The 23,156-nt window shown below is 33.2% G+C and overlaps 2 protein-coding genes across 4 annotated transcripts; one reads left to right on the forward strand and one right to left on the reverse strand.

The window, feature by feature from the left end:
- Positions 1-5,569: 5,569 nt before the first annotated feature.
- Positions 5,570-12,832, forward strand: LOC105779301 (uncharacterized). 3 transcript variants are annotated; one of them, XR_008195060.1, is made up of 13 exons: positions 5,570-5,915; positions 6,737-6,846; positions 6,946-7,056; positions 7,165-7,222; positions 8,363-8,452; positions 9,375-9,469; positions 9,663-9,716; positions 10,350-10,487; positions 11,006-11,063; positions 11,189-11,303; positions 11,909-12,014; positions 12,127-12,196; positions 12,322-12,368. XR_008195060.1 is itself a non-coding variant. In XM_012603056.2 (13 exons), exons 1-13 carry the CDS (start codon positions 5,753-5,755, stop codon positions 12,672-12,674), a joined length of 1,254 nt encoding a protein of 417 aa, XP_012458510.1. In that variant the 5' UTR covers positions 5,571-5,752; the 3' UTR covers positions 12,675-12,832. The 3 variants fall into 3 exon arrangements, 2 of the variants coding, with proteins under 2 accessions (XP_012458510.1, XP_012458511.1); XM_012603056.2 differs by lacking the exon at positions 11,909-12,014 and adding an exon at positions 12,558-12,832 and having other exon boundaries at positions 5,571-5,915; positions 12,124-12,196; positions 12,322-12,393; XM_012603057.2 differs by lacking the exon at positions 11,909-12,014 and adding an exon at positions 12,558-12,832 and having other exon boundaries at positions 5,573-5,915; positions 12,322-12,393.
- Positions 12,833-14,776: 1,944 nt separating this feature from the next.
- LOC105779303 (two-component response regulator ARR5) lies at positions 14,777-16,537 on the reverse strand. The gene is made up of 4 exons (XM_012603059.2): positions 15,840-16,537; positions 15,653-15,738; positions 15,407-15,555; positions 14,777-15,311 (listed from the first exon to the last, which is right to left on the reverse strand). Exons 1-4 carry the CDS (start codon positions 16,000-16,002, stop codon positions 14,999-15,001), a joined length of 711 nt encoding a protein of 236 aa, XP_012458513.1. The 5' UTR covers positions 16,003-16,537; the 3' UTR covers positions 14,777-14,998.
- Positions 16,538-23,156: the final 6,619 nt, after the last annotated feature.

Raw genomic sequence — 23,156 nt, forward strand, 5'->3', positions numbered from 1 at the left:
CCCCTGAAAGGTAAAATTATCAAAATACCCCCGAAGGGTAAAATTAACGAAATACCTTCGAAGGGTAAAATTATTGAAATACCCCCGAAGGATAAAATTACCGAAATACCCCCAAATGGTAAAATAACTGTTATACCCCTAGGAGTTGAAATAAATGTATGACTGATTTGCTTTATGTTATATGTATGACTGTTACTGAGTATGACATACTGCATACACGTATGATTTATGACATGACATACTGCATGGGGTTGGGATTTGATATAGGAGAAGTATCTTTGTCTTGGTGGCTTGCCATATATCGCTATTGGCGACTTTTGCCTGCTTATCTATCATTCATTGGCGACTTCATTGCGTCATTATTACTAGCAGCTTTGCTACGGTATTAGTGTGTTGGCTGGATGGGTCGATTTTATCCCCATATGGTGTGTTGGTGGTACGGAGTGGTGTGTTGGCTGGATTGAGATGAGTTGCATAACTGCATTGTCTTGACATCTTGTATTGGGCTAGGCCCACTCACTCATCATATCAGATCTTGGGCTTAGGCCCACACCATACTGTTCCTGAATAGGGCTCAGGCCCAGATTGATACTGCATGTTGTATGTGGACTGTTTGGTAAGGGATTACACACTAAGTTTCGAAAACTCACTCTTTCCTTTTAACTGTGCAGGTAATCCTCAGCCATAGGCGATTTGGGGTTGCGAAGGACTCAGAGGTGGCCATACAACTACTGCTGATGTTTACATTTGCTTTTTTTTTTAAAATTTTATTAATTTGTTGGGTTTTGTTTTTGTAATAAGGCCTTTGATTTTATTTTTTTTACTTTAATTGGGCTTTGCTTACATATTTTATACTGCTAGTTAGGTGAAAATGAATTTTTAAAATAATTACGGTTTTTCAAAGACACTGACTTTAAACGTTAGAGTTTTCAAATGCTTTCGCATTTTAAATGAACTTAATATATTAATAGTAGTTAATAAGGCAAACATTTGGTTAAGTGTTCCGTTAAACATTACTAAAGAGGTTTCCAAAATTAAGAAACAAGTTTTATCAACAAGAAACAAGTTTTATCAACAAGTGTAAGTTTTGGGAGACACTTCAATGTGACACACCAGATACAGCCATAACGTCTAGGTCGGGTTTGGAGTGTTACAGAAAGTGTACAGTGCCATATGTAATATTTATAGTTTTGATGGAACACGAAGTATTCCAAGAGGTTGAACCCAAAGGAGGCGATGATTGAGCAATTCCTAACTAAGAACATGCAAAGAAGGAGTCTAAACAACTACTTGTTAAAAGCTATATTACGACAAATCATAAAACAAAGGGTGATTATGTAACACCCCTTACCCGTCCCCCTCACCAGACCCGAGTAATAAGATGCTACAACATAAATCTACAATTCAATAAGTACCTTACTTAAAGAAAATTCAATTATTTATCAATAAATTGTGAATATAACTAAATATATTAAATAATTAGAATTCTACAATGACTTAATTATAAAATACAAGCAATAGTAAGATTGGATTGTAAAATTATGAAGTTAAAAGTCAATATTGGAAATTCACAGATGGTATCGATACCAAATCGATACCTTTTGAAAATCGATACCAAAATTCAATTATGTTTACGAAAATCAATGGTACCGTTATTTATTTTATGGTATTAATATTTTATAAAAAGTATCGATACTTAAATAAAAATCGATACCATTTTGGCATTTTGTTTTTTAAAAGCTGTTTATATGGTCAAGTATCTATACCAATGCCAAAATATCGATACTTAACATCAAAATGATAAAATTTCATCTTTTAAGAGTTTATACCATGCCAAATTTGCCTAGCAATCAAAAGACAACAATATCATCTATTCAAACACTTAAAATCTAACCAATGTTCCCTCATTAACACCACAATTCAATATTTGAAACAATATCACATTCCACACCAACTAATAACATTCAAATTCATATATTCATACATAAAGCATACATACAAAATTTCCATATTTCAAATGCCATAATAAAACCTTTCCAAATGACCAAAAACAAGATCACATGGGCATATACATATTAAAACTAAAATTATATATTTATATGTAATTACTTATCTACTTTGTACTAATTAAAGTTATACCACATGAAACCATTACTCAATTTATGCACCTAACATAGTTATTAAATTCATACTAACCTATATAAACACATTAATTATATATTTTCAACCAAAATACAAAATGTCCATTAACATACAAAATAGGCTTATAACCTAAAAGACTTCTTAGGTACATGCCAAGAAATAAAATAGGAACATCACCAAATGTTGAGTCCGGGGATTATCTTTGGATGCTGAGTCAACGTACAAACCAAAAAGTACCTAACCTGCACAGCAAGTTAAAATGTATGCTGAGTATAACTCAGTTTCATTTCTATATCCAAACATTTTTAGCAAAATACAAATACATTTACATGCTCAACTAAAACTAAATAATGCTATGCTAGAATCAAGTCAAATGTGAAATATTATACAAACATTACTTTATCTTAAACATTTTACTAATACCATTACATGGCAAACTCAATTCATACATTTCCATTTCTCTTTTGACTTATAATACATATTTCATTTCATGTCATTTGCTATTTCAATAGCATTTCCACTTCAACATCATTTGCCATTTCAATTTCAATAATGCAAGTTTACCATTTACTTTCCCTATTAATACGACTCAAACTTAGACGGATACACAGATCCAACCAACACATCAGTTTGGCACCTAGTGCCTCATCAGATAAATCCAAAGCAAATAATTGCGCCCAACATTAAAATAAGTTGACACCTAGTGTCTTATCGGTTAAACGAAGCAAATTAAGTATCACCATAACTCAACTTATTATTTATTTTTCCTTTTAATTTCATTGTTAGGTAAATTTTGAAAAACGAAGGAAGTTACGCATGAGTGTCTGACTAGAAATACAATATCGAGATTGGTTATTGTGATAAAGAGTTAAATTGTATAAAAATTTGAAATAGTATAATTTAGTAAAGTTGCACATTTGGCTTGAACATGAGACAAATCATGCCATATTTTATATGAAATGACATTCAACGGAAGAGTTTTTCTTGAGATCAATAGAATGGAAACTGAACTAAGAATGAAATTAGACTATGGGTTGTTGTAGTAATTGTTGGGCAAAGTTGAGAATAATTATTGAGTTATAGAATCGAGCAAAATAATAGTAATAATAATTGCTTTGACTATAAGTCAATGAGATCTAGGCGCATTTTCCTTCGAACGTCCCAACTGTGGCTTTCACAATTACTACTTTGGCTGAGCCGATGAATGCAAGGCACAAATTGTTTATGTCGGATGTACCGATATAAAATTACTTCGATTATAGGTCAATGAGCGCCTGGCGCACTAACCATCAGACATATCGCCGAGTGCTGGGCACGATTATTGCTTTGGATTAATTGATGAGTACTGGGCACAATTTGTTTAGTTCGGGATGTATTGATGAGGAACTGGGTAACGAATTATAGTATTAATAGGATCTGCAAATTAGTTCGGATCCGAGCTATGTATTAGCGAACATCAATATTGAACAGAAAGAATGGTTTGATATAAATTGGTAATGTAATGTAATATGACAAAATGAGACAAAATCGAATAAGGTTGCATATGTCGTTAGCAAAAAGTGTTAATAAGTTTGTTAAAATAGATTGGTTAGTTAAAATATCGCACTTGGTTTGTTTGGGATACATGTGTATATTAATGTTTTGGATAAACTTTGAAATGAAACATACTTGAATTGATCTAAAGAAGAAATAAATCAACTGAGTCCAATTATTTAAATTTCATGCTATATTGAGTAAGGTATAGTAATGCCATTTGAAATTAATACTCACCAAATGGTCTTATTTTCATATGCAGGCTAAGTGTATTTTGAGATTTTGTACTCAGAGTCATAAACATCTAACCGACAAATCCTAGGCTCAACAAAGTTCGTATATTTTGTTTTGTTTCAAGTTGGCATGTACTTGGTTTTTAGTAAAGTCGTCTGGCTATAAATATGTATTTGTGACATAAAAAAATAACTTTTGGTTGCTATAACCATAATATTATTAGTTAATTAAATGGCTTTAATGTGATATGCTTAGTCTGCGGTATGTTTCGGAATATCGATGTGTTATTGATTTGGGAGATGATTTGAATATGAATATATTGTGACATTTAAATTTTCTAGGGGTTTTTACTTAAAATAAGCAGACATGTTGCTGAAATTTAAAATTTTTTTTACCACTACACTACCATTCCAATAAAGTGAAATAGTAAAATAAGTTGTTTCGGCATTTGAATGTGACATTTTATATTCAGATCCTCTAACTAGGTCGGATATAAGGTGTCACATATGGACTAGGGTTTGGGATTTTTAAGGTCCCCAATGAATCAAGCAGTTCCTATGGCTGGTTCTTAAAGGCAAATTACTTACAAATGAGGAAAGACGGAAGCATGGTTTCACAGATGATCCATCATGTTGTGTTTGTGTTACAATTGAGGAAACTGTTCTGCATATCCTACGAAACTATCAATAAGCTTGGAGGGTGTGGCTATAGGTTCTTTCCTCTCAGGTACCATCTTCGTTTTTCAATACATCTCTCTCTTAATGGATCTGTATGAATTTACAAAACGGTTTCGACTTTCATTTTCACAATGCCTACTGGCCAACGCTCTTTGGAATGGTTATTTGGAGACTATGGAAGCAAAGGAATTCATTGATTTTCAATGGGCTACATCTTGAACTCTTTTCTTTTCTGAGAACCTGTTGGTTTTGGACTTTAAATATCAGTGAAGGGGAAGTTCCAATTCCAAATGGTAGGACTTGTCAAAACAGATGGCAAGCTCCACTAGTGAATTGGGTCAAGCTAAATATCGATGGTAGTTGTTGGTCCAATTTGAATCTTGCTTCAGCAGTGGAGGTGGCTAGAGATCAGCATGGTAAATGGGTTATAGGCTATGGAAGGAACATCGATAGTTGTATTGCGGTTGTGACGGAACTGTGGACGATTTTTGATGGTTTGCAGCTACTTTGGTCCAAAGGTGCCAACCATGTTCTTCTCGAAAGTGATAGCAAAGTAGTTGTCCACGCTTGTACCAGTGAAGATGACAGCTATGGGAACTACGCGTTGACCTCGTGCATCAAGGAAATTCAACATAGGAATTGGACAGTCCATGTTACTCACATTTATAGAGAGTCCAACATTGCTACACATGCATTCACAATTCTTACAAGATCCTAGTGTCACGAGCCGCAGTTCGATCTAGCCCCGTGACACTAGGATCAAGGATTGCAGGTTCATACAGCTCCAACAACTGTGCTCGTTACTTTGTTAGGCACTGATTCTAGGCCTACATATGCTACGTAGTTAGCTTTCCTTCTATTCAACCAAAAAAATTATAATTAATATGAGTAAAGGACAAACTTGTCCAGATTAGTTTTTGAAAAGCCAATTAAATTGAGCTCAAACCACCCAGGGTAAGAGTTAAAATGGAGTACGAAAATAAACGGATTGTTTTCATCGAGCTTAGCCGGTGCCGTTTTGGAGCGTATCACTAGAGAATTGATGAGTCCTGCACGAGGCTTAATCAGAAATGAAACTGTTTGGAGCCCAGGGCTGGAATTAGAGGGGTTCGGGCTTTGTTTTCATTTTGCCAACTTCCTCCCTTTCCCTTTGCCGGCGAAGTAACATGGCAGCAGAAGAAGAGGATGTATGGGCAAAAGCCACAAAAGTAGCTGATGATTTGTACGAGATTAGAGACACTTTTTTCCCTCAAAACGCCGATGATAAAACCTCTAAACTGCAACACGAATCCGATCTCGCTCTCAATCTCCTCGATTCCATTCCTGCTGGTATTTTCCCTAATCATACTGTTCATTTTTTTTTCTTCTTGCTTGCAACCAAATGGTTTGGGTTCTACTTTTTATTTATGCTATCAAATTTGTTGCTTTATTAATTTGTCGCTGCCATCCCTCTGCGATTACAACAACTCTGCATTGAATGCGGATTTGAAGCTTATTGCTTGAGAACACTGTGAAGACTTAAATGCCTATTACTAGAAATTTATACAAATGTTTCGGTCTAAAATGTCAGAATTTGGCACTTCTACTAACTCTAAACTATTTTAACTGGATGTTTTACTTGATGCTTGTGCTCCAATTTTTATTGAGTTTAATACTTGCGCTCTTATAATTTTTTTTTTGTTACTTTGACTCGCGACATCAAACTATCATGAAACTTGTTATAGGATTTTATAGAAGTGTACATGTATATATATAAATCGATATAGATGATTAACCATTTTGTCATGCCACGCCATGACCGAAATGCTGCATTATCCAAATTAACAGTAGAGTTTTTCTCAATTGTCTTTAAAGTAACTTTTAATGATAGTGTAAGGATTAAATTCGTTAATATTGACTGAGAGAGTCTAAATGGTCAAATTAAAATGGTGAAGGGAGTGAATGCGTACTTCAACCTATATATTTCTGTTAGATTGGTGTTCTTATATATATTTTTATCATGTTGGATATAATCTGCTGATGTGCAACAGCACCATTGAATTACAAACAGAAATGGGACAAGAAATTCTCATATTTTCTTTTTTAGCCTTATGTTTATATCAATCTTTTTTGGCTCATTAAAACATTTAAGTAAACATCTTTTACTACAGAACAAAGAAAATTACCTGCACGGCGTGCAGCATATGAGTATCTACGAGGGAAGATATTAGATGTAGTGCCTGACTATAGGAAGGAAGCAGAGGATCATCTTTCAAAAGCAGTAAGCAGGAACAGAGTGTTCTCTTGTTTTTATGGCTTGCTATAATGCTTGGCTCTGAATAAGGCTTATGCTTTTTATCTAATATTTTTTCTTCTCCAGGTTAAACTGAATCCATCTCTTGGAGATGCTTGGCTTTGTTTGGGTAACTGCATTTGGAAGAAGGGAGATTTAACTTCAGCAAAGAACTGCTTTAATCTTGCACTAAGCAAGGTTAGAATCCACATTGGAGTTTTTACTTTTAAGTGTGTGTTTTTAGTTATTATGCTTTCTTTATAGTTCATATCAGTTAATTGTATGTATTGATTCTGTATCATATAGGGCCCGAATAAGAAGATACTTTGCCAATTATCAATGCTGGAAAGAAGAATGGCTCAAGGCAAGGGATTTTATTCCTTTTTTTTCTTCTCAGTCACTTCTGGTTATTCTCTTGTGCATTGTTTCTGGATACTTGTGGAGTTCAGAAGCCAACTTATCTGTTTTTGAACTTAAAATCAGCCTTTTGGGGATTAGCAGTAGTCAATCAGTCATTTTTTAAAGTGTTGTTGGAATGCTTAGCTAGGTGGGTTGTGGAAGTTGAGAATCTGATGCTGAGAAATCAGGCAAAACACAGCAGAATTTCTCTTTCAAAAATGAGTTTATGTTTACTGAGAAATTAATCACAAATGTATTAAAGAATTTCTTTTGATTTATATGGAACCAACTTGTTTGAGCTGATGAACAAATTGGCATGCTTGATATTGGTATAAGCCAACGGGTTTCTTGATCTTCTGTATGTCTTAGCTGTTTTTGATTCCTTATCCATGTCTAAAAGACATCGCTTCCTTAAGGCAGGGTAACTTGCTGCTGGCACATTTGGCAATTTCTATTGGATCCTTGCTTTACTACTAAACCCATAAAATGCTGGATTTCAATGGAAGCAGTTATTATTCTACTTTGACTGAGGGGCAGCTACATTTTTCTTTTGTTAATGGCAGTTTAAAATAAGATACCTATCAAATTGTTGATGCTTTTAGGTCATGATATGTCCTCATTTTTAGTGCTTGGTGTGCACTCCCTCTGTACATTGTTGGTGGCCTAAAGTGGTATGAAGATCAATTCACTTATAGTGCTTTGGAAGCTTGAGCTCGAGGAGGGATCTCATTAAAGAGAATTTCTAAAATTTTAAAAATAAAATTATCTTGTTTGGTTACAGAAAATTTTAAATGTCAAAATTCTTTGAATTTGGATGAAAAATATCGAAGGCCAGAAATAATATAAATATGCTTAACTATTGTTACATTAAATTAATGCATTTTAAAGTGCCTTTATTTTACTCTAAGTGGCTGTTTTTAGGTAGTTGAGTATTCAGAACTACCTTGAGGGTTTCCCCTCGTGCAAAAGAAATTAAAAAATGACTTGGAAAACTATATTATCAACTATCAAGCAATATGGTTGCTCTTATTTGGGCTTTTTTTCTGGTCTTATCATAAACAAAGATGCTTCATTGTTTCTTACAAAGGTTTTCTGTCTTCTGTAGGTGCGGATAATCAGGCAGAAATGGTTGAGGAAAGCATTCAACATGCCAGGGAAGCCATAACTTTGGATGTCAAGGATGGAAATTCTTGGTGTAAGATTCTTCAAACCTGTATCATGCTTTAAACTTTACGTATCCAATTTTCTTCAGCCTTAAATATGAGTCTGAAGCAGAGTATGACAAAAGTCTGTACCTTCAGTTAGTTTTATATTTTAATTAGGGTAATGGTCAAATTTACCATTTGTATCAGATTGGACATACAAATTTACTACTTTGTTTTTTGGGTGCAATGTTAATTTAAGCTTTTTTTTTGGTACATTTCCTGTCACGTAGGGATGAAAAAGAATATTGTGTCAAAAGAATTTATTTTCTGATGCTATTATTTGTTAACAAAGCATTATTAGTTTGTGGTAAAATGTAATTGAACTCTGCAATTTGAGAGGATGAGTTCTTTTCCTAATGTTTTCCCTGAAATATCAAAAGGGAAATGGAAAGAAACAAACAAAAGTTTGTTTTTTTATAATTTTTGGTGACATTTAAAAAACGTTGCAACTTGTAAAACATTTTTACTTTAAATAACTGTATTCTTAACTTTAAAATGTTGAGATTGCACCAAAAGTGAAAGTATGACGCCATTGAATTGCACCAGGAAAAAAAAGATTAAAATGTACATTTGGAGCTCTGAATTTGGTAGAATACCATAACCTGATATTGTTGCCTAACTTTTATTATGATTAGTGTACAACTCCTATCGAACACAAAAACATTTAAAGTTCTATTCTATGTTGGTCTCTGAACTATTTTGAGTTGAGCATTTTAGTCCCCCCCCCCCCCCCAAAAAAAAAAATCCCGAATTCAGTAATTGACTTCAAAACATGTGTTTTCATTTTTCATTATATGTGCATGTTGTTAGAAGATGCCATTATTGCCTTTGCTTTTAATTATTTTAGAAGCCTTTTAAGTTTTAACCATGCAAACTGTGAACGCTGATCATGGAATCATTTTTCTCTGACAGATAATATGGGAAATGCTTGCCTGACAAGTTTTTTTGTTACCGGAACTTGGGATCATAGCAAACTTCTTCAGTCCTTAAAAGCGTACCAAAATGCTGTAAGTTGGTGGCTTGAGAACTTCACTGCAATTTTCAACTATATAGTCTTATCATATGATAGTCAGTGTACCAACAATAATGGTTTTTTTTTTTCTTAATCGGTTCATATATTTCTACTTACAATATTTATGCAATTATGTTACAATGTATTCATGTTTGGGATGTGGTTTAATTATTGATTGCATGTTCCAGGAAAAAGATGAAAGAATGAAGTCAAATCCGGACCTGTATTTTAATTGTGCAACTGTGAGTTTACTACATCCATCCACTTTTTTCTTTGATCCTATGTCTGGAAAGATGATTCTGAGAGTGAATTTGAATTTCATTTGCTATATAAATTATGAGAATGAAATGACCACATATGCACAAATTAGTTAAGATTTAATATTGCTATATATTTAAAAGGTATTTAAAGATGAATTTTAAATTCACAGATACGTTATGGATTTTAAATTAACTAGTAATGCTTCTAGCAAATCTGTAAACTTAAAAACGATTCATGAAAGTTATACTTACATATGTTTTATGGCACAATTTACATTAATTCTGAATTTCAAATCCTTTTGTTCATATCCTTGTTATCAAACATAATCTGAGTGTGTTTCGAATGAAAATCTTGCTGAGAAATAGCTTTTTAGATAATGGGTGCCTGATCTCTGTTTATGAAAAATGACTACTACATTGGCATATGGCTTCCTTTTCAGTTTCAAAGACTGATAGGCTGAAAAAATTACTCCCTTGTCAGATGAATTGCATGCCTCACCTTAATAAAGTTATCTTATGCTGTAAACCGGTCGAATAAAGGGTTTTCTTCTCCACATGATAGGATGTGCTGCATGTCATTTCTGCTATGGTTTTTTATGGACTTTCTACGTTCAGGTAAACAAATATCTAGAGAATTATGATAGGGCACTTGCTGGCTTTGAAGCTGCTGCCTTAAAGGATCCTAGTCTCAATGCTTCTGAAGAGGTTGAAAAGATGGTCAATCTCCTCAACAAACTAGAGATTTTGCTGAGGGTAATGTTTTCTTTTTCCTCTCTGAGAAGCCAATAGAATGGCCATGGATAAATGCCGAATCAGTTATCTTAAGCAATGGCCCTTATCTTGGTGATTTATTTTCAATAATCTTTCTCTTTGGAGAAATAACTCCCCATATTCAGACCAGCTTACACAGATTTGTTTCTTTTTTAAATATGTATTTTCAAACCAATGATTTTGACTCATTTGTCTTTGGTTCTATTGTTGTCTCTTCTTAATGATCTTGTGAACATCTATTTCAAATTTGTTGATTTTTCTTCACTTTCACATTGATAATGCTACGTGCGTTCATGGATTGCTTTTGAAACAGAAGTGTGGTTAATGCAAACTTGTTTTGTGGAACTGCTAGTGACAAAGTATAGTTTCAGACACTTTCAGTGATTTGGCTATCACAGTATGGGAGAATTCTTGCTTTTCCTTACTGTTATTGATTAATGTTGTGTGGTGGTTGTGTAATATCATTTTCCACTGAAAATTTGATAGATAGGTTTGTACAGGGACATTCTAAGTCTAAAAGACTTGCTTCTTTAGCATCCACCACTGGTGCTGTTAATTGTAAGCAACCCGATCCTTCTACTGTGTTTTAGTCATTGGTTTATATAAAGTTCAAGTGAGCTATGTGCTAAAATTCAATTTTCGGAATACACTGAGTACCTTTTATTTGCATCTTCTTGTGTTAGTGAATTCCTCATATAAAAGGGCAACTCTAGATGCGCTGTCAGAAGGTCTAAATAAAGCAGTTGCTGTACTGGGAAAAGTGCTATTGTTTGTTAAGCATGAGAACATCACCCCCCTGTAAGAGATCTACTTGGATCCCCCATTTGTTCCATTTAGTTTCCTTTTTCAGTGCTTATAAAGTTATCCTATGTTAGCATATATAACTTGTATGACTTGTCCTTCGGAGCCATAATCTCAAGATGTTATGGATGTAAGCAAATTTAAAGATCATTTGTGTTGTTAGATACTCAAAATTTGTGCCATATGGTCAATTTTTCTAAATCATTAAATGGACTTTCGCAAGCAACTTGCTAGTCTGCAATATTGCGGCAAACTTAATTGCTATTGGGGTTTCTTAGGGGCTAAAAGTAAGTTCCAAGTGGGATCTATATAAAATGTCAGTGCTGCTTCTTGAGATTAAAATGCTAATTGCCAACCAGCAGAATTTGGTGGAGTCTACCTTGTTTTAACCAAGTTATATGCCATTATTATGTGAAGGAAAAAATTCTTTCAACTGAATGAGAGTGCATTGCTGTGAAATAAAATATAGGATCAGATTTGATTTTGTGGGTTGAAAGATGATATAGGATTGCATTTGATACTGTGGACTATATTGTTCTATGAAACTCCCTAGTATACAATTCTGAATAGGATCACCTGAATTGGATTTGAACCAATATCAGGCTATTTTCCTTTCAGTAATTCTGAGGGGGATTTCCCACCCAACCTACTGCCCAGGTAGAGTGGATTAAAGTAGGCACCTGTCTCCTCGAGTACCTTTAATGCCTTGTAATTTCTATGCACCATTCTTTGCTTTTATTTATAAGTTAGATTTTCCTCTCGATTCCTTCCTGATGAGTAGTCAAGCAAAATATGAGCTAAATTTATTTTGGTTTAGCAGTTACTTTTTGGTGTGCGATTCTGATCAAAGTTGCTTTGTGCTATCAGTATATGGTATACGCAATGACACGGTAAGTATTCTGCTTCAGTGTTTACATCACCTCAAGACTACTTTTTCTCATTCTTTTGAAATATGGTTCTAATTATCAGTCATTCAGAGCTGTATATATGAATCAATTAAACCTTCTGGTCACAGATTAAAGAAGGAGATCAACTAACATTGTTGGAACCCCATTTCCGTAACATTGACTTTTCTTGGAAAGGAAAGGTATTTTCTCCTAGATTTTACTCTTTTTTTGGTGGGGAGGAGGAGCTCAAAGTATGAACATGCTGCATTGATGACCTGTTCATGAAATCTGTGTTGTTATGGTTCTCATTAAAACTACTATATAAGTTGCAATCTGAGTAATTTGATGAGTGAAATGATTGCAGTGTTACCAATTCAAGTCAATTCGCGTGGATTTCTTGGAGCAAGTGCTTGTGAATGGCAAAGCTCTTCCCCCACATCAGGCCATTCGCACATCTATTTATGCTCAACATAAACCATAAATGTTGTGTGGAGTTTTAACGATTTATGTGTGCCTATTGTTTACAGTCATTCTTTTTTTAACTTTTTCCTACATTTTTCTCGTTTGTCCTACCTTAATACTTTTGTGTTAATACATCAGCTGATAAACAAGGAAATGAGAGAGATTTATTGTCTGTCATATGGTTTCGATTATGATTGTCACGTTCGTTCATAATTTTCAATGCCTTTTTCTCTTGGCACAAAAATGTTATTTCAGCTGCACAACTATTCCGTCAAATGATGTACACAGTATATATATTTTTAATAGTTTCTTTGTGTGGTATGTATTATAATTATAATCAAGAAATTACATATTCGTGCATTCATTATAGAAATTGGCATATTTGTGCATTTTTTTTAAATGTATGTCGTTTTTTAAATTGATGGAGAATTAGCATTATCCAAAAGATTTCCAAAGAAATCAAGATTTAATTTTTTGATGCTTTATGTTAAATTGGAATTTAATGTTAAAACTCAAGGACGAAAATTTCGGTACAATATTGGTAAGTAAGATTGAACTACTAATGGATGAGGGAATATCTCTTAAAAAAAAAATCTGAAAGGGAAAAACAATAAAAGAAAAGAAAAAGGGCAAGGAATAAAAAGTTGAGAGGTATAGCCAGCTGGCAAGTAAAAGGGAAAGAAGACAAGACAAGGCAAGGCCAGCGGGCTGGCAGGCTGGAGCAGTTGTCTTGTTTTGGGCCCTTTATGAAAATCTGTAAACTCAACATTCCGACCCTCCCCGCCCCTCAGACATTGATTTGTTCGGTCATGGTCTGCCTCTCCTCTCTTAGGATTTTACATCTTTTCTTTCTTTCTTCCATCCTTGTTTCTTTTTGTCCTTGTAATACCTCAACATAGTTTAACTACAACAACAACAACAACTAAATCATAATTTAAATGAGGTTTAATGGTATAAAGTCAAATCCCTATACCCTCCCATTATCAAGAAAATAAAAAAAAAATCATGGAGGAAGATGTCAATTCTTATACTCTTTATGACTAATCTAATTTTAATTTAGTTTAAAGCCTTGCAAAAGGTGGAAAACAAAAGTTGGGTATTAAAAGATAATAATAATAAAAAACTGGAGAGAGGGGGAGGGGCAAGGGCAGTGGAATTTGGGTGATGGGTAAAGGTGTTGGAGGAGTATATGAACAATCAAAGTCTGACAGCCAAAATGTAGGGTCCAAAGATCTATCCAGTATCAGCAGCTATGCCCCAATAGTGATAGTGGTAGGGAAGTGAGTCTCCCCCCTTGGCCTTGGATAGCCATCCCCATTTCTATTCGCTTGAAAAAGCTCTCTGCATTTTCCTCTCAAAATAAATACATAATCTTAGAGAGGTAGTTCCCACCTAGTCCCCTCTTCAGGGAACATCTCCTTCCCCTTTTCCAACACCTCCCCCCCCCCCCCCCATTATTATTATTATTCCCCTCCTAATATTCCCTCTCCTATCATTTCTTCTCATTTTTATTTTTATTTTCTTCATTTTAGGTCTCAAGAGATTTGGGGTTTCTTTTTTCATATTATATCAAATACCCAAAAAAAAAAATGAATTAGATTAAATGTAATACTATTTAGCAAAATAGGTAAAAGATTACCTACAGGATGAGGGACGTTTTATGTAGAAAGGCATTACAGAAGTGACATTCTGGCATAAATCTGATTCATATGGCGCTTTTGGCACAAATGTGATGCATTGAACTTTCTCAAACTATAAATGGGATAATACGACAATGGCCCTTAAAGGTTTATCAAATTTGTCAATGTAGTCTTTTCACTTTAAAATTATATTTAAAATATTAAAATATATTAGTTACCTTAAAATTAAAATTATAAAAAAAAAGGTCAACTTGACGTCAACCCAGACTTGTAAATCTTTTGCCACTAATGTTTCACACTTGTCAGTTGATTCTTCTTTTTTACCTACCATATTTCATCTAATGAAAAATAAGAAATCCCCCAAGAGATTTAGATCATAAAACAGATAACAAATATTAAATAAATTAATCAGATTCATCCATTCCAATCCCAACCCAACAGAAATTGGCCTCAAATCTATGTAAAAAAAGAAGAACAAATATAATTTAATCTGAGTTAGTAATTGGAATCCCATTTTGTTACATTATATAAATATAATTAACAGAAAGTACAAAAACTTAGGAAGAAGAGAAAGGGAGATTTGATTGATTTGCAAAGCGCAACAAAAACCGTCAAAAATTATTAACGGGAGAATTGCAGGGAGGGGTTTGGTCTAGTTTTCTAAAAGTGGAAATCTTTTTTATTAGTAGTAAAATATGCTGCTCTATTCAGAGCTTGTCATTTTCAGTCGTCTGGTGGGAGAATCCAGTGTTGAAGGAGACGATGGTGCTGTTGCTGATTGAATCGAGGATGATGGTGATGATGATGTTGATGATGATAAAGTGGACGGTGGGGATGATGACAGATCGTCATCTCCTTCTCTTTGCTTTCTTTTGTTGATTCCTCTTCTTTTTGCTCTTGCTCCTTCTCTTAGTTCTCCCTCTCTTAACTCTGTGGTCGTGTAATCTATTATGCGTTTTACATCTGACAATTTCACTGGTTTCACTATAAAATCCTCTGCTCCTTCCTCTAAGCATCTGTTTATCAACAATTTCAAGATCCATTATTATTTTTTTGAACCCAACTTTTTTCAATGATTCAAGGCCATAAAAGTTGCTTAAAAAAACAATACCTGTCGATTCGAGCTATAACGTTCTCAGATGACATGATTACAACTGGGATTTCTCTAAAAGCTGAAGATTCCTTCACTTTTTTGAGCAATTCGTAGCCGGTCATTCCAGGCATACAATAATCGGTGATGATCAGATCAACCTTCAGACCCTGAAAATCACAATAAAAAAAAGGCTAACGAATGAGCTCAGAAAAATCAATATCCGGGAAATTTTGTGATGAAATTGCAATTATTATTAGTACTCACATCAAAACCATTCGTTTCTTTCTTTTGAATCTCCTCATCTAACCCCAGGTATTGCAAAGCTCTCCTCCCGCTATCCACTGCCGTCACTGCACAAATCCAAAACCAAACCCCCATTCAATTCAAATCCAAACTAATTAATTAAAAAAAAAAGAGTTGAAGAAAAAGAAGGGAATCTGGATGAACAAACCTTTACAAGAGGAAATTCTGAGCAAGCGCTCAATGACTTTCCGATCAACGAGGCTATCATCAACGGCAAGAACATGAACTTCTTCGGTATCAGAAGTAGAAAGATCGTAGCCGTCTATCTTCTCCGTCGTCCTCATCCAAGCAACGCCACCGTTCCGGGCCATCTCAGAGACAACAGAATGAAAGAGGGAGATTTCTGTAATGCAAAAAAGGATAAAGGGAGAGAAGGAAGAGGTGGGCTGTAATAAAACAAGGTTTCCACCCCTGGTTCAATGGTCTGGCATTTTATACGGTGTAATGTTTTTTAAAAGAAAAATGGATATTAAAATATAAAATTTCTCTCTCAAATCAAATCTTTCTCACACTAAGAAATCCCCGCAATCTAATATTTTAATGCAAAAGGAGAGAGGGTTAATAGTCGCTGGGATTCGAAAATCCACTTCGGTGCCCTGCCCCCTGGCCCCTGTCCCTTTTCACTTCCCTCTTTCCATTATTTCGTTTAAATATCGTGGTGACAGATAAGATAAATTGGTCAAAAAAAATTATTATTGAGGGACGTGCCAGTGAATGGTCGGAATCGAGCAGGGAAACTGACCGGAGGTCAATGGAGGAAGGCGCCGTCAAATCCGACACATCTCCCGAACCGGCGGCATAAATAACAACAGCTTAAAAATATGTTTCTTTTCTCCCTCTTCAACCGGCTTTGAAAAGACGGATGGAATTGGACAAACAGCATCTTTACTATTTCTAGGAAGGGTGAACACAGATTTTTATTAACAAAAACAAAAACATCCTATATTTTCAAAATTAATAATTACCTTTTCTTTTTAATAATTTAAATAAAAATTCTAACTTCCTCGTTGCTTGTTTTTCGCAGGGTACCACCCCACCTAGTGTTCTCCCTTTTTTGGTCTATAAATTCTTGTGTATTTATTTAAATCCACGTGCTACTGTCCATGATTTACTGTGATTCTCTTAATTCACCATTAATCAACTTTGGTTTATGCCTTCATCACCTCTTCTTCTACCCTTTAATTATTAAAAATAATAAATATTATTTTAAACCGTTTATTTAATGCCTGTATACCTTGTATATAGTTCTCTAAAAAATTCAGTGACATGGGTGAATATACCCAAATTGAGTAAACAAGTAAGAATGAAAAGAGGGAATTAGTTAGGGAGTAGAAATTAGAAATTGAAAAGAAGAATGAGAGGATAAGGACATGGAATAGAGGTGATCAAAGGGATTTAGGGAATATTAAAAACGCAGAAATGGAGTTGAAAACGTAGCCAAAACGACAAGAGAGAGAGAAGGGAGAGATTTGGGGGAGTCGAAAACAAATCTGGGGGGTGGGGGGGACCAACAAAGCTTTTTCTAATCTTTTGGACTTTTCTTTTAAGTTTTGAAAACTGCATTTCAAATCTTGGATATCGCCTTAACCTTGCCTTGAAATCAACAATCATCGGATCCGATCCGATCCGATCCGATCCGATACTCTTACCCCGCCTTTCCTTTTCCTCCCCATTTTTTCTTCTCACGATTTGCCTTTTCTACTTTACTTTTTATTCATTCAAGTTTTATTTTCTTTTCACAATTATTTAAGCTTCCATTCAACCTCTTTGTTAAGGTTTATTAATATATTAAAAAATCTTAAATTATTATCTTTTGTTTAAAACAAGTCAATCTACTTTTTTTTAATTAAATAAACTCATATTATTTATTAGTTCGCCAAGCTTCATTAATAGAAAATGATATATACATAAATTTCGAGCTAAATATTGATTACGAAAATCTGGAGTTAAATTTATTTATAAATATTGAAAAGAAGTTATAATATCTAAAAGAAATTATTACAAAGAAAAACTTTTTCCATTCTTCTCTACTTTGATTCAAGGATCGTCTAGACTTTGATCTAAGATTGATGCGAGTTGCTTCAAGGGTCATCAAGACTTGACTCGTAAACTAGGTCTGGCGAGATACTTGGTTGAAAATTAGACTTCATCGAATTCAAGGGCTTTTGAGACTTGATGTTGAATCAATTATGTTCACTTCAAAGTTTGTTGAGACTTGATTTTAAAAACAATTTTGGACAGAATTTGGATTAAGAGTCTTTGAAACTTGATCTTGGATGGTTCAATCTGCTTTAAGGGTCATCGAGACTTTATCTTAAAAATAAGTTTTTATCTCCTTTATGTTGATGCAAAGAGGCTAACAAGAGCTTTGATCCAAGAGTATTCTAGACTTGATCTTTGATGGAAGGATGGCTTCGCTTCTAAGCTTGATCTCGAAGAAAAAACTGGGGGGGGGGGATAGCCTTCTTTCTGTCGATCAAACAAGATAAAAAAACAACTTTCTTTAGAATGGTTGTGTTGTTATTCAAATTCTTTAGAGATTTCTTAGGATTTTGGAGAAAATTTCTAGTTATCAACATATTCTTTTCAAACTTTGATATTTAAACTCAAAGACTTCTGAACTTGTGAAGCTATGTAGAATTATTTGGAGGTGGCCCTCTTTTATAGTACAGTCAGTTAAGTAAAAGAGGTTTCTTATAGAATAGAAAATCTTTATATGAGTGATCCATAAAGACTAAACTCTTTTATTTATATTTATCTCTTATTAATTTAATTAATTAGAAATAAAATAATCATTTAAAATAATAACTTAATTATTTTAATTTAATTAATGATAATTTAATTTTATTATTTTCTTAATAATTTAAATTAATTAGATAAAATAATTATGATATCATCATTTTCACCAATGGTAATTTAGGTCAAGGTTTTCAAAAACGAATATGATAGTTGAACCAATTTGACCATCGATTCACCCGGTTTAATTGAATAAATTATTAAAAATAAGAATAATAGAAAATAACTTATCCAACTAATCAGTTCTTAGTTTATAGTTCAATCGGTCCAACCCTTTATTCTGGATACCCCAACTGATTCTTGATCCAATCAGTTTGACTGGTTGTTCGATTCTGAAAATAATTATTTTAGCTTGATCCATGATGATTTTACCTTGACACATGACGCTTTATAATTAGTTCGAAAATTTCTTTATCTACAAATAAATTACAAAAAGCCGATGAGACTTAGAATCAAAAACAACAACAACCAAAAAAGGATCCTGCTGAATTAGTGCTTTTATGTTTTAATCTTGTCAGGGATGCAATTGGGACGCTAAGAGTAAAAAACGAGCAGAAAATGACCAAATAGAAACACAATCAATAAAGTGAAGCTTATTCAAAAATATGGAAAAAGCTAAGGACTCATCAGATTCTTTTGACTTTGTAAAAGCCAAAAATAGAAAAAATCTAAATCTAATTTTTATTTCTTTTTAATTATATGTTGAAGTGGTTAAAGTCAAAATTAGTAAATATCATGTATATAAATAAGGCTTTAATGTACCTAGGAAAGACACAATTTAATTTTACATCATTGATTTTTCATTTGGAATTTAAGAGAAATTATTCTTTTTGTTCCAATTTGGGCGTGAGCATTCTGTTGCTTCCATTTCCATTTCTTTGTTATTTCAAAATTCGTTTAATTGTCTTTCAAGTCCTTTCCTTTCCCAATTTCTTCCATTATCATCAAATCACCTTTCATAAACCTACAAAGCATGACTAAATCCATGCTTCACTAAATTCCATCTTAGCTTTAGGCCGGTGTTCTTTCAGGCTGGGAATCGTGAGATACATATCCATATTAAAAATATTTCCAATTGGTATTCACATTTTTCCTAAGTATCGAGATTGATAACTCATCCCTTAAAGTTAACTTGATTTCAAGTCAAAAAGTGCATGTTGGGTTGGAGTCATGTTTGCTGACAGTTGGAGAAACGAGTCGACTGTGTTGTATTTGGATCTCTGAGAACAAATCAAGGAAGAAGTGATCGGGTTTAAACGATTCACGCGGTTGAGGCTGTTAATTTGAGTTAGGTTCTTCAGAGCGCAAGGCTGCCGGAATCTTGAATCGGGAACACGTGTATCTCGATTAGATAATCGGTAATGGTTGGTTGGCAGGTCATACTGAAACCAGCTATGAGAGGAAGAATTGGTGGTTAGGACGCTCTTAATTGTTATAACCAACTTATTGTTTGAAGGAGAAAATTAATTTTCAAGGATCGATTCAAAAATCCAGAATCCACCGAGTCTAGGGCTAAGGCTTATTATCTTTTATTAAAAAATATAAATTTAATTTCCAATTTAATTTCTAATTTATTTAATTATTTATTTATGTTGTTTCAATTATTTAGTTTCTAAACATTTCAAAACTCCCCTGATTTATTTGTTTATTTTCAGCAGGTCCGTTTGGAGTCGTGGGCACGACTATAGCCACGGCTATCGACACGACAGGAATTCTCATCACAAGTTAAACGTAAAAGTTGATTATAACACCAATCCCTGTGGATTCGACCCTACTACCACTCTTTACTACTATTTAGAGTTATTTTGTAAGAATTATTTTTAGTGGTTTCGATGCCCATTAATTTCTTAATTTCCAATGATGAATAATCACCCTTATCTACTAACTCCTCTAAATGGCCTACCTATAATATATGGACCTCAAATTTTAAATTCCATAGCTATTTCATCCCTTTAGCTACTAGAATTCAACTTTTACACTTATGCAATTTAGTCCTCTTTGTCAAATTAGACATGTAATTGATAAATTTTCTTAACGAAATTTTTATACGATATTCCTATCATACTATAGACCATAAAATAATATTAAAATAGATTTTTTCTAACTTCAGATTTGTGTTCTTGAAACCACTGTTCTGATTTCACTAAAAACGGGCTGTTACAAGTGATCTAAATAGTTTGTAGTCTAAAGAATCAAAATTGAGCAAATCAATTCAAGAACTATTATATTGTAGATCAAGTCCAATTAGAGTGATACATTATCTTTGGTATTAGAGCGGATGACTCCTAGAAGTAGAGTCGTATATATGATTGTTTAAACTGATAATATATTAGATAGGACCCAAGTTAAATTTATCCTAGATTCGTTTATAGATTTATTCACTTGTGACATTTATAGTGTGACATACCTCAATCCTGATTAAGTAACTGACTATACTTGTGTGACTTATATATTTTGATGTATTGAAAACTTGAGTTCAATTGGTAATAGAGTCGAAAGCTACTATATTGGGTATACGACTTCTGTATGACATGACTTTATTTACAATAGTAGAATTTATAACCCAATAAATTTTAAATGGTATCCTCTCATAGGCATTACATTGTTGATGAAAAGTAATGTGACTACATGTAATTTGTCTATGACAAATGATTTAATTACTATTTGTTAGTAATTGACATTTTCATAAAAGATGTAATGGTTAACATGAGATAGGATTATATTGGGTGAATGAATTTAACCCAAAAAGATTAAGGATATCCTATGATGGTAACATACATAAGGTCATTGAACGAGCATAAATTAAGTTACTTTCGTAATTGTATATAACAAGGAGAGTTTAGTCATGATACTTTTAGTGGATTGACTCTATGACTCAATAAATGTTGTAAATAATAGACGAAAAGTTAGAACTTAGTTACAAATTGTTTAAATCCTAATTATATATGTCCAATCGATCCCTCCGCTAGCTTGGTACAACCCTTGAAGATTAGCATCTAAATCGATGAGATGAATAAATGAAAATGATGAATTAGATAAATAGATCACATTATCACAATCCACAGTGAATGCGTTTTCTCTCTATGAGCAAGAGATGACTTAAAGATTAAATTAATTTCTCCAAATTGTTATTCAATTGATTGCAATTAAATAATTGGAGTTCGGAGTAAAAATTAAATTAAATACTCATCATAGTTTTATTGAAACAAATAATTAAGTTTATTTACTCATAGATTCTAGTACGGTAAAATCGTCGTGAATTTAACGGAATTAAAGTTAGGTTGAAAGAATAATTTAATTAGGAAAATTAATTAATTTTTTAATTATTTAAATAAATAATATTTTAGAAATAGAAAACTAAGTTATTGAGTTGGTAAAATTATATGGGTAGGTTTAAAGACTAGATAACACATATAATCCTAGAGGGGGTGTGCCGCCCACCCGTTATGGTCCTAGTGGGATTAAATTTTTTTTATTAAAATATTATTATTTTATTTCTTATTGTTCAACTAAAACTCTTGTGGTTTTCTCTATAAAAATAGACTAAGGGCTAGGTCAAATAAACGATACTAATCGTCATCATTCTATCTAATTTTAGTAAGATTTATTCTTTAAATAAATTTTAACTTTAAGAGAGTTTTTTTTTTTTTGTTTCTAGCCTATAGAGAGTAATTGATTTTCCCTACTAGAACATCAATAAACTTTTCTTTGCATTCATTGATTCGTGAGTTGGAGCCCAAACTATAAACAAGTTGAGGTTCAAATATAGCGGAGAAGATGTGTCGGTAGTAGGGGTGTGCAAAATTTGGGTAAAATCGAAAAAATTCAGTTAACCGACCGAATTCGATTAATCGGTCGGTTAACCGAATTTTTTCGGTCGGGGGTCATTTAATTATTTTTTGATTTTTCAGTTAACGGTTAATTTGGTTCAAAACCGGTCGGTTAACCAAATTTTTTCGGTTTAACCGAAAAAATTAATAAATAAAATTATAATATATAAATAGGCCCACTATTCACCTAAACCTAATCCAAACCCAAGTATTCAACCCAACCTAATTACCCAACCCAACCCAATCATAAAAATTACAAATAATTTAATAAATAAAAATAAAATTCTAAAACTAAAACTAAAACTAAAGTCTAAAAGTCTAAAAATAATTTGATTATGTAGTTATTCAATTCGGTTAATTCGGGTAATTCGGTTAATTCGAGTAATCCGGTTAATTCGGGTAATTCGGTTAATTTTTAACCAAAAATAAAAAATATATAATTTTCGGTTAATTCGGTTAACCGACCGAATTAACCGAAAAAATTTCGGTTCGGTTAATTTTTTTTGAAAAATTTTCGGTTCGGTTAATGGTTAAAAATTTTGAAAGATCGGTTAATTCGGTTAATGTTATTTCGGGTCGGTTAACCGAATGAACACCCCTAGTTGGTAGAAAGCTGAGAAATGACCTAGATTGCTTATTCCTAAATATATGTACGCATTTGGTAAATGGTTTATTGTTATAAATAACACAACTACTTGATTTTAGAAAGAAAAATTAAAATTTCATTGTGTAACAAAATCAATTTCTAAACCCATTTTTTCCAACAAAAGCATGCATAGATCAAGAGCGTGAGGCTAGCTTTGCCTTGTGATACGAGCCAAAGAGGTGACACTCAAGGG

Source organism: Gossypium raimondii, chromosome 4, assembly GCF_025698545.1.
Source record: "Gossypium raimondii isolate GPD5lz chromosome 4, ASM2569854v1, whole genome shotgun sequence".
Classification (NCBI taxonomy): domain Eukaryota; kingdom Viridiplantae; phylum Streptophyta; class Magnoliopsida; order Malvales; family Malvaceae; genus Gossypium; species Gossypium raimondii.

Coding starts and splice junctions, on each gene's coding strand:
- LOC105779301 (XM_012603056.2), top strand. CDS start 5,753: ATGGCAGCAGAAGAAGAGGATGTATGGGCAAAAGCCACAAAAGTAGCT. Junction 7,057..7,164: donor TTAATCTTGCACTAAGCAAG/GTTAGAATCCAC, acceptor TGTATCATATAG/GGCCCGAATAAGAAGATACT. Junction 11,304..12,123: donor CATGAGAACATCACCCCCCT/GTAAGAGATCTA, acceptor ATTTTGGTTTAG/CAGTTACTTTTTGGTGTGCG.
- LOC105779303 (XM_012603059.2), bottom strand. CDS start 16,002: ATGGCCCGGAACGGTGGCGTTGCTTGGATGAGGACGACGGAGAAGATA. Junction 15,556..15,652: donor AAGAAACGAATGGTTTTGAT/GTGAGTACTAAT, acceptor TGTGATTTTCAG/GGTCTGAAGGTTGATCTGAT. Junction 15,312..15,406: donor GTTATAGCTCGAATCGACAG/GTATTGTTTTTT, acceptor GTTGATAAACAG/ATGCTTAGAGGAAGGAGCAG.